Source organism: Genypterus blacodes, unplaced genomic scaffold, assembly GCF_046128005.1.
Source record: "Genypterus blacodes isolate CSIRO-AG114 ecotype Tasmania unplaced genomic scaffold, CSIRO-AGI_Gbla_v1 ptg000071l_1, whole genome shotgun sequence".
NCBI classification, from domain to species: domain Eukaryota; kingdom Metazoa; phylum Chordata; class Actinopteri; order Ophidiiformes; family Ophidiidae; genus Genypterus; species Genypterus blacodes.
The window spans coordinates 90,001-100,000 of record NW_027466881.1 but is presented as its reverse complement, the minus strand read 5'-3'; the positions used below and the strand labels follow the sequence as shown (position 1 = coordinate 100,000).

At 50.8% G+C, this 10,000-nt stretch overlaps 3 protein-coding genes across 4 annotated transcripts in view; 2 read left to right on the top strand and 1 right to left on the bottom strand.

Moving 5' to 3' along the window:
* The window catches only part of srp54 (signal recognition particle 54), a 6,903-nt gene extending 3,460 nt beyond the window's left edge, over positions 1-3,443 (top strand). Inside the window, exons 7-17 of the mRNA XM_076157022.1 lie at positions 205-271; positions 706-763; positions 981-1,131; positions 1,214-1,362; positions 1,480-1,580; positions 1,668-1,754; positions 1,837-1,910; positions 2,368-2,476; positions 2,657-2,827; positions 2,917-3,012; positions 3,145-3,443. Of these exons, the coding sequence (XP_076013137.1) occupies positions 205-271; positions 706-763; positions 981-1,131; positions 1,214-1,362; positions 1,480-1,580; positions 1,668-1,754; positions 1,837-1,910; positions 2,368-2,476; positions 2,657-2,827; positions 2,917-3,012; positions 3,145-3,236 (1,155 nt within the window). The 3' untranslated portion in view covers positions 3,237-3,443. The remainder of the gene's footprint in view (positions 1-204; positions 272-705; positions 764-980; positions 1,132-1,213; positions 1,363-1,479; positions 1,581-1,667; positions 1,755-1,836; positions 1,911-2,367; positions 2,477-2,656; positions 2,828-2,916; positions 3,013-3,144) is intronic.
* A 465-nt stretch (positions 3,444-3,908) lies between these two features.
* Positions 3,909-10,000, top strand: part of sec23a (Sec23 homolog A, coat complex II component) — a 10,660-nt gene continuing 4,568 nt past the window's right edge. The window contains exons 1-12 of one of the 2 annotated variants that reach the window (XM_076157018.1): positions 3,909-3,994; positions 4,571-4,830; positions 4,923-4,980; positions 5,072-5,158; positions 5,423-5,659; positions 5,796-5,872; positions 6,694-6,838; positions 6,919-7,077; positions 7,327-7,442; positions 7,831-7,954; positions 8,169-8,249; positions 8,350-8,439. In XM_076157018.1, coding sequence (XP_076013133.1) covers positions 4,610-4,830; positions 4,923-4,980; positions 5,072-5,158; positions 5,423-5,659; positions 5,796-5,872; positions 6,694-6,838; positions 6,919-7,077; positions 7,327-7,442; positions 7,831-7,954; positions 8,169-8,249; positions 8,350-8,439 — 1,395 coding nt within the window. In that variant the 5' untranslated portion in view covers positions 3,909-3,994; positions 4,571-4,609. The remainder of the gene's footprint in view (positions 3,995-4,570; positions 4,831-4,922; positions 4,981-5,071; positions 5,159-5,422; positions 5,660-5,795; positions 5,873-6,693; positions 6,839-6,918; positions 7,078-7,326; positions 7,443-7,830; positions 7,955-8,168; positions 8,250-8,349; positions 8,440-10,000) is intronic. The other variant, XM_076157019.1, reaches the window with a different exon arrangement.
* Positions 9,083-10,000, bottom strand: part of LOC143005675 (adenosine receptor A3) — a 1,989-nt gene continuing 1,071 nt past the window's right edge. Inside the window, exons 2-3 of the mRNA XM_076157029.1 lie at positions 9,860-10,000; positions 9,083-9,251 (exon numbers count right to left, since the gene is read on the bottom strand). The exon at positions 9,860-10,000 is cut by the window's right edge and continues 13 nt beyond it. Coding sequence (XP_076013144.1) covers positions 9,083-9,251; positions 9,860-10,000 — 310 coding nt within the window. The remainder of the gene's footprint in view (positions 9,252-9,859) is intronic.

The following is a 10,000-nucleotide window of genomic DNA, read 5'->3' as shown; positions in this document are numbered from 1 at the left end:
TCACTCATGAGTGCAAATGTTGAGCTGCACTTCAGCATCATGCTGGGATAACACCTGGGCCTCTGATTGGCTGCTCTCATTTCCAGAGTTGGACCCTTAATGACCTCATTGTAGTCCATGATGATGTTGCATTCAAAGGCACCTTGATGGGCGGGGCTTCATGTTTGTGTACGTTTGACTGACAGCCCCTTCTGCTTTCCTCAGCTGGCTTATTACTACCAGAGGAAAGGCTGGAAGACGTGTCTGATCTGTGCCGACACGTTTAGAGCTGGTAACACACACACAAACACACACACACACACACACTTTGTCCTCTGCAGCGTAGAGCAGCATGTGTGAGCAGACAGAGCGGCAGTCTGTCGGTACCTGGAGCTTTATGAGGTCAGACTGCTCTGATTGAAGAGACGGCAGGAAGTGATTCAAAGGGAGCTTCTGTCAGGATCTGTGAACAATCCAAGTATTGAAATGTGGCGTTGATTTACACAGGGATGATGCAATCATGAATCAGACGGCTGTCAGTCAGCTGAACGCTGCCTCCTTCATAATCCATTCATTTATTGCTCATTAAAGTCATGTTTGCTTTGTATTTCTTCACATTTAAGATGGAAGAATTCATGGTAAAGCTGCAAACAAATAAGCTGTAAAAATGTGGATTGTTGTGTGCGCTGGGCTGATTTGACCTTTGACTTCTTCTCTGTTGTCCAGGTGCCTTTGATCAGCTGAAACAGAACGCCACCAAAGCCAGAATCCCTTTTTACGGAAGGTGAGTCTGATGAGTGCCGGTCTCACTGACACGGCGCCCCCAACAGTGCAGCGTGTGTGTTGACGACGTGTGTGTGTGTGTGTGTGTGTGTGTGTGTGTGTGTGTGTGTGTGTGTGTGTGTGTGTGTGTGTGTGTGTGTGTGTGTGTGTGTGTGTGTGTGTGTGTGTGTGTGTGTGTGTGTGTGTGTGTGTGTGTGTGTGTGTGTGTGTGTGTTCAGTTACACAGAGATGGACCCGGTGGTGATCGCCGCCGAGGGCGTGGACAAGTTCAAAGCAGAGAACTTTGAGGTCATCATTGTGGACACGAGTGGACGTCACAAACAGGAAGACTCTCTGTTTGAAGAGATGCTGCAGGTCTCCAACGCTGTGGTCAGTATGAACGTCTGCGCTGCACCTTCGCCTCCACAGTTCCGCCTGTGCTACATCTTTACATCTGTTCTTGTTTCCATAGCAACCAGATAACATTGTGTACGTGATGGACGCGTCCATCGGTCAGGCCTGCGAGGCTCAAGCCAAAGCCTTCAAAGACAAAGTGGACGTGGCCTCCGTCATCATCACCAAACTGGACGGACACGCTAAAGGAGGCGGAGCTCTGAGCGCGTAAGACCAGCATGCTTTGCTGCATACATTGCAGTACTTCACCATAACAGAAGCTCAGGTGCTGCGGCTGTGCTACCTGACTGAGGTATGACCCCACTGGCTGGTTTCTGTCTGCAGGGTCGCTGCCACCAGGAGTCCCATCATCTTCATCGGAACTGGAGAGCACATCGACGATTTTGAGCCTTTTAAGACACAACCCTTCATCAGCAAGCTGCTGGGTGAGCAAACGCATATGCCCCGCCCTCAGCCGAGCAGGGAGACCAGTGCGTCTAACTAACTCCTCCTCTTCCTCCTCTTCCTCTCAGGAATGGGTGACATTGAAGGTTTGATCGACAGAGTCAACGAGCTGAAGCTGGATGATAACGAGGAACTGATCGACAAACTGAAACACGGTGAGAATCCACAGGCACACTTTGAGGCCTGACATGTGTTTGGTTCTCTGCTGACCTCTGACCCCTGACCTCTGACCCGCAGGCCAGTTCACCCTGAGAGACATGTATGAACAGTTCCAGAACATCATGAAGATGGGACCGTTTGGACAGATAATGGTAAACACATCTCAACATCTGTCCAGAAAGTGTTTCACATGTCCTTCAAACCAATCACAGCTTCTTATGGTTTGATCACTGGTGGCCAAAACATGATGTTTGATTGAACATATGTGCAGGTACATGTTGAATCAATAACCATGTAAACAGAGTTAAGAATTTAGAGGGACAGGAAGAAGAAGAAGAAGGAGACCCTTTTATTGATCCAAGCAGTTTAGAAAATACATTTTCAGACACATGTATGTTATGATATTACATGCAGTTCACACACACACACACACACACACACACACACACACACACACACACACACACACACACACACACACACACACACACACACACACACACACACACACACACACACTGCAATCCACACATCTGAAATTGCCCCTTGCACTTGCAGTGTCACTTTGTTACAAACTGGCAACTCTTTTGACTTGTGTGTGTTTCTCAGGGAATGATTCCCGGCTTTGGCACAGACTTCATGAGCAAAGGAAACGAGCAGGAATCAATGGCAAGACTAAAGAAACTGATGACCATCATGGACAGCATGAACGACCAGGGTAAGACACACACACACACACACACACACACACACACACACACACACAGACACACATGGTGTCCCTGTCCTGGACTGTGTGAGGCAGTGAGACTGTCTCAGACCTTTGTGTCCCTGAAGGGCCCTCTGTCTGCTGGTGGAACCATGTGGGTGCTCATGTTGTTCTTTTGTGATTTCACAGAACTAGACAGTAAAGACGGCGCCAAGCTTTTCAGTAAGCAGCCCAACAGGATCCAGAGGGTGGCCCGGGGGTCTGGGGTGGCCCCCCGGGACGTGCAGGAGCTCTTGACACAGTACACCAAGTTTGCACAGATGGTGAAGAAGATGGGCGGCATCAAAGGCCTGTTTAAAGGTAGGAGGAGTTAGAATGTTTGAGATTTGATAGAATGTCCAGCAGGGGGCAGACCCACGGATTTGAACCTGTGACTGTGGTGTTTACAGGAGGAGACATGTCCAAAAACGTCAACCCGTCACAGATGGCCAAACTCAACCAGCAGATGGCCAAAATGATGGACCCCCGAGTCCTACACCAGATGGGTGAGAACCTGTCTGTCTCATTGTGTGTCTGTCTGATAGCTGCAGGTCTCAGGTCTGGTCCTGCTCAAACGTATCCCAGAGGAACTTGAAGTGTGTGTTTGTGTGTGTAAATGTGTGTGTGTGTGTTTTTAGGAGGCATGGCCGGCCTTCAGTCCATGATGCGTCAGTTTCAGCAGGGAGCAGCTGGAAACGTGAAAGGCATGATGGGATTCAACAACATGTGACTCCCTCAGCTCCGATCAGAGTGAAGACAGCAGGAAGTAGTTTGCTGCCTCCAGACCTAAAGCTTGTATGTTTGTGTATAAAGTGAGGCAGCGTCTGATTTTACCTCATTGTGAGGACACAGGAAGTCTTGGTCCTGATTAAAGGTGACGGCAGTTTGTGACAAATATTTTTGTCTTCAAATAAAAATTTGTACCCACCATTTTAAATGCTTGTGTCAGTTTTAATGGAGAGAGACCTTCATGGCTGAAACATCTCCTCAGCCAAGGCAGATGAGTTTATTTGGTCCCTGCAGAGGAACGAACCAGGAGCTACAGGAAGGAAGATGGACAATGTGCAGGACGTAGAGGTCATTTCACCAGAGCGCTGCACTCTGACCAATCATCAGTGTCACCACTGGACATGATCTTTGGACATCAGAACCAGTCCAAAGTGAGAGCATGTAGATGGTGAAGAGAGCCGATGAAGCCTGAGCTCAGGTGCTGGAGTGCTGAGGTCCAGAGGAGCCAAGGCTGCACTGACAAAGAAGCAGAAGAACCCCCGGGACAGAACCGGGCTCTCTGGGTCAGAGTGAGCCCTCTGGTTGATGGTTCTGGGTCAGAGTGAGCCCTCTGGTTGATGGTTCTGGGTCAGAGTGAGCCCTCTGTGTTTCTCCTCTCTCTGCTTGACGTGGCGCCGCTGGCCGCCATGTTGTTTTGCTGTGTTGTCAGTGCGGCAGCAGCAGCGGCGGCGGGACTCCGGAGCAGAGCAGCACAGTCCGGTAAGACGAACCGAACCTTTCCACACCAACTCACCTACTGAGAGCGGAACACCAACTCAGCTTTACCACGCGGTACCGCTGTCATTTTGTCCGGACCGTCTTTATCTTAAACTTCGCTGTTAGCTGTGAATGCTAACGGCTAACAGCAGTGACAGGAGTGTTTGATTGACTCATATTTGATGTGTTTGTGTGTGTTTGTGAAGTAAACTGAGTCGCCAAACTCTGAGCCTGAACTCCGAACAATGTCTGACGTCAGAGTCTAAAATGGAAATCAGGTTCCGTAAACTTCTACATTTGATCCATCAAGTGTGTAGGTTTGTTAATGAGTTTATGAGTTTACAACTACAACTACACAACTTAAACGTCCTCAGGACTTACAATACAACATTGTTGGTTTGTTTTCTGCTTTTGACAACAAGCAACAATCAGTTTTTACTTCTAATCAGTTCAGGGGTCAGAGGTCACGTCCTCCTCTCTCTGTCCGTCTTCCTCCTCTCTCACTCTCTCTCCCTCTCTCTCTGGGTCTCTGTCTGTCTCTCTCTGTCTGTCTGTCTCCCTCACTCCCTTTCTCTGTAGTTACAGGTTTGCCTGACCCCTGACCTCATCCCAGCTGTCATGGCGACCTTCCCGGAGTACATTGCTCAGAATGAGGATCGTGATGGCGTGCGTTTCAGCTGGAACGTGTGGCCGTCCAGTCGCCTGGAGGCAACACGCATGGTCGTTCCCGTTGCGACGCTCTTCACTCCGCTGAAGGAGCGACCCGACTTGCCGCCCATCCAGTATGAACCGGTTCTCTGCAGCCGAGCGACCTGCCGTGCTGTGCTAAACCCGCTCTGGTAACCAGGCACAGACCTGTCGCCTGTCTGTCTGTCTGTCTGTCTGTCTGTCTGTCTGTCTGTCTCACATTCTCTGCCTGTCTGTCTCCCAGCCAGGTGGACTACAGAGCCAGGCTTTGGGCCTGTAACTTCTGCTATCAGAGGAATCAGGTTTGGATACATTTATAAATATTTTTACATCAGTCACTAAATCAGTGGTTTCATCATTTCACCACCTGTCTGCCTGTTTCTGATGTTTCAGTTTCCTCCATCTTACGCTGGAATCTCTGAGGTGAACCAACCGGCTGAGCTGCTGCCACAGTTCTCCACCATAGAGTATGTGGTCCAGGTAAGGCAGAGAGACAGACGGGCTGAGAGACGGACAGACAGGCTGAGAGACAGACAGACAGGTTGACACAGACAGATGGGCTGAGAGACAGACAGACTGGCTGAGAGACAGACAGACGGGTTGACACAGACAGACCGGCTGATAGACAGACAGACAGGTTGACACAGACAGATGGGCTGAGAGACAGACAAACAGACGGGCTGAGAGACGGACAGGTGGTGGGTTCCACAGATGCTGCCTTATGATTTCTGTCTCTGTCCTTAGAGGGGACCCCAGATGCCGCTGGTCTTCCTCTATGTGGTGGACACTTGCATGGAGGACGAGGACCTGCAGGCTCTGAAGGAGTCCTTGCAGATGTCTCTGTCTCTGCTGCCCCCTACTGCCCTGGTTGGCCTCATCACCTTCGGTCGCATGGTGCAGGTTCATGAGCTGGGCTGTGAGGGCATCTCAAAGAGCTACGTGTTCAGAGGGACCAAGGACCTGAGCGCCAAGCAGCTGCAGGTACGCAGAGCTCAGCGTCATCGTGGGCGTGGCGGGTGGCAGTTGTTGTTTGGGCAAACAGATGAAGGGTGAAACGTCTTCATCATTGCTTCGAGTTGTCAGCATGCAGTGCTAACTGGATGTGATCTGTGTGCAGGAAATGCTGGGGCTGGGTAAACCTGCGGCTCAGGGAGGAAGAGGAGGCCAGAGCACTCAGCCACCTCTGTCCAACAGGTACACACACACAACATACAACACACACGCTGATACGTGAAATGGAGGGAGGACCCAGTCTGCTGATGCAGGTGACATCACAGTGTGGGAGGAGCTGAGCAGCCAGGACATTCTTAGGATATCTGTACAAAGGCCCCTCCCCCTCACTCAGAGGGTCTAACCCCACAGCCCCCTCTGATATGTGCCCCAACACACACACACACACACACACACTCACTCACTCACTCACTCACTCAGACACACACACACACACACACACACACACTCACTCACTCACTCACTCACTCACTCACTCACTCACTCACTCACTCACTCAGAGACACACACACACACACACACACACACACACACTCTCACTCACTCACTCACTCACTCACTCACTCAGAGACACACACACACACACACACACACACACACACACACACACACACACACTCACTCACTCACTCACTCAAAGGCTCGCTCAATCAGACTACCTCACTCTCACACACACACTCACTCACTCACTCACTCAAAGGCTCGCTCAATCAGACTACCTCACTCTCACACACACACTCACTCACTCACTCACTCAAAGGCTCGCTCAATCAGACTACCTCACTCTCACACACACACTCACTCACTCACTCACTCAGAGACACACACACACACACACACACACTCACTCACTCACTCAAAGGCTCGCTCAATCAGACTACCTCACTCTCACACACACTCTCACTCTCTCACACACTTACTCACTCACTCACTCAGACACACACACACACACACACACACACACACACACACTGCAGTATAAAGGTGTGGTCTGGTCTTCTCAGGTTTCTGCAGCCTGTGCAGAAGATTGACATGAACCTGACTGACCTGTTGGGGGAGCTGCAGCGTGACCCCTGGCCTGTGACTCAGGGGAAGAGGCCTCTCCGCTCGCTGGGTGTGGCCATGTCCATCGCTGTTGGTTTGCTTGAGGTACAAAGGCGGAGCTTAGTTTCATCCGATCACAATCTGTGGTGAGCGTGGATGGTGATGTGATGCATCTTTACCCACAGTGCACCTTTCCAAACACGGGTGCTCGGGTCATGACCTTCATCGGCGGCCCGGCGACTCAGGGCCCCGGCATGGTGGTGGGAGACGAGCTGAAGACCCCCATCAGGTCCTGGCACGACATCGAGAAGGACAACGCCAAGTTCATGAAGAAGGCCACCAAGGTGTGTGTGTGTGTGTGTGTGTGTGTGTGTGTGTGTGTGTGTGTGTGTGTGTGTGTGTGTGTGTGTGTGTGTGTGTGTGTGTGTGTGTGTGTGTGTGTGTGTGTGTGTGTGTGTGTGTGTGTGTGTGTGTGTGTGTGTGTGTGAGAGAGAGAGAGAGAGAGTTACAGTCAAAGATCAGAGGTGACAGGAAAGAGTGAGGTCAGATGAGGACATAGTATCAGTGTGTGTGTGTGTGTGTGTGTGTTGCAGTTCTACGAGTCTCTGGCTAACAGAGCATCAGCGAACGGTCACATCATTGATATCTACGCCTGTGCCCTCGACCAGACTGGACTGCTGGAGATGAAGTGCTGTGCTAACTACACAGGGTATAACACACTCACACACACACACACACACACACACACTCACACACACCCACACACACACACACACACACACACACACACACACACACACTCACACACACCCACACACACACACACACACACACACACACACACACACACACACTCACACCCACCCACCCACCCACCCACACACACACACACACACACACACACACACACTCACACTCACACTCACACTCACACACTCACACTCACACACTCACACACACATACTGAAAGCACTGGTTGCGGTTTGCTCCTTCAAACCTGTTGGGCTCATAACATATCATTCAAGTCATCAGCTGGTGATTGGAGGTTTGTTATTGTGGAGGGCCTGCAGGAAGTTGTGATTGTTTCCTGTGTGCAGAGGCTACATGGTCATGGCCGACTCCTTTAACACGTCTCTCTTCAAGCAAACCTTCCAGAGGGTTTTCACCAAAGATCTGCAGGGCTCCTTCAAGATGGCCTTCACCGCCACCACGGAGGTCAAGGTACCGGCCGGGCTCTCCCCTTAGCCTCCGTTACTATGGCTACGGCATGTCTGAAAGACATGTGTGTTCACATGTGTGTTCACACGGCAACATGCGTGTTGATCTGCCACCTCGTCTCTGACTCATCATGTAAACATGAACGGGTCAAAGTTCACTCACTCACTCACTGTGTGTGTGTGTGTGTGTGTGTGTGTGTGTGTGTGTGTGCTTTCAGACTTCCAGAGAGGTCAAAGTGTCTGGAGCCATTGGACCCTGTGTGTCTCTGAACGCCAAAGGCCCGTGTGTCTCTGACAACGTACGTCCACCAACCTGCTCACATGCTAACACACTGATGCTACGCAAGGATACATCTATCTATTTACATTGTGTCTGTGTGTGTGTGTGTGCACCAACAGGAAATCGGGACAGGAGGCACGTGTCAGTGGAAGATCTGTGGTTTGGACCCGAGCACCACACTAGCTCTCTTCTTTGAGGTGGTGAACCAGGTATGACCTCTGACCTCTGTTGTGTTTGTAGTTTGCTGCTCTGTCTGCTCCACCTGCTGCTCTGCAGTTGATGGAATACACACATGGGGGTTGTTGAAGGGAAACATGAGTGCAAGCAACTTCCATCCATTTCTGACGATGAGCGCCTGAATGCATCACGCTCAGTAAACGTTAACATATGTCTGTTCTGCTAAAGAGCACAGTGAGCGGTCAAATAGGAAGTAAACATGATCTGATGTCAACGCCACCCGTCGGCCTGGCGACCACCTTGTTAAGTTGATCACCATCACGTCTGATGAGTGTTTGATCCTCTCATGTTTATATTGTGACAGGAAAGAGCAGAAACAGTAAAGTGTCTTTAATCAGAGAGAAGCAACATGCGGCCAGCAGAGGAACACATGTAGAGACACAAACACGACCACTCAAGAGTTAACTAAACACTTTACACTGTTACTTTGGTTCTTGTTAAAAAATTTGGAAAGTTAAGTTTGATTTCCATATAAACATTGTGCTGCAGATGAGCCTCGCTCTAGTCTCTAGTCTCTAGTCTCTAGTCCATATGGTCACATGACCCTGAGAGTGACTGACCCCCCCCCCCCCCGCCCCCCCCACATGGTTTTCTCTGAGCTGTGGAGTTGAACAGTCAGTCACTCATCAACTCTGTGATGAAGATGGAGACGAAGGTGATGAAGGTGTGGGCCACGTCGATCATGGAGCTGTTAGTGACTCTGGTGCTGTTGGCCATGGGGAGGAGGCGGCCTTGCTGTTGCTGTGCTGATGTGATTGGCTGTGTCAAGGGGGAGGGCGGAGCTCTGGGGGCGGGACTCCGCCGATGCCCCCGAACTCAGACACGCCTCAACGAACCTGAGTGCGCCCTGCCGCAGTGCCAACCGGTACTTCCTGCACACACAGACATCAGCTGTTACCACGGAGACGACAGAAACTCTACGACTTAACTAAAATTGCCAATTTGAATCAATGCAGTTGTCAAATCTCAAAGGCTGCAGTTTAGGATTTATGTTGTGCAGCGCCTCTGACAGCCACGCCCACCAATCAGAAGTGAGCGAGCAGACACGCCCACTAACAAGACCGGAATCATCTGGCCCCTGGACCACAAGCATCCTGGGTCTGACCAGGTGATGTGGGCTCTACTCACACCCTCACCTGACTTGACTGACAGCTTGAGAACCAGTGGGCGTGACCCTTTCTCTCCTGTGCAAGGCAGCCACGGCAACGGACTAACTGAAGCAAATGGCCGCAGCATTAGCATTAGCGCCCCCTGCTGTATCATCACGTGTGTGTGTGTGTGTGTCCATTAGAGATTCTAACTCACAATCAATATGGGAGCATGATGATGTCATAGGGTGATGAGTCTGATGGGACACACTCGGGGAACAGCAGGGTGGAAGTGAGAGCTTACATTTGGGTCATGCAGGTGATCCAGGGATTGAAGGCGGAGCTCGTTAGAACCAACCAGGCGGCAAGGGCGGAGGTCACGGCGGCACTTTGATCACCGCTGAAGGTCTCATACAAACACACAGAGACGAAGGGAAGCCAGCAC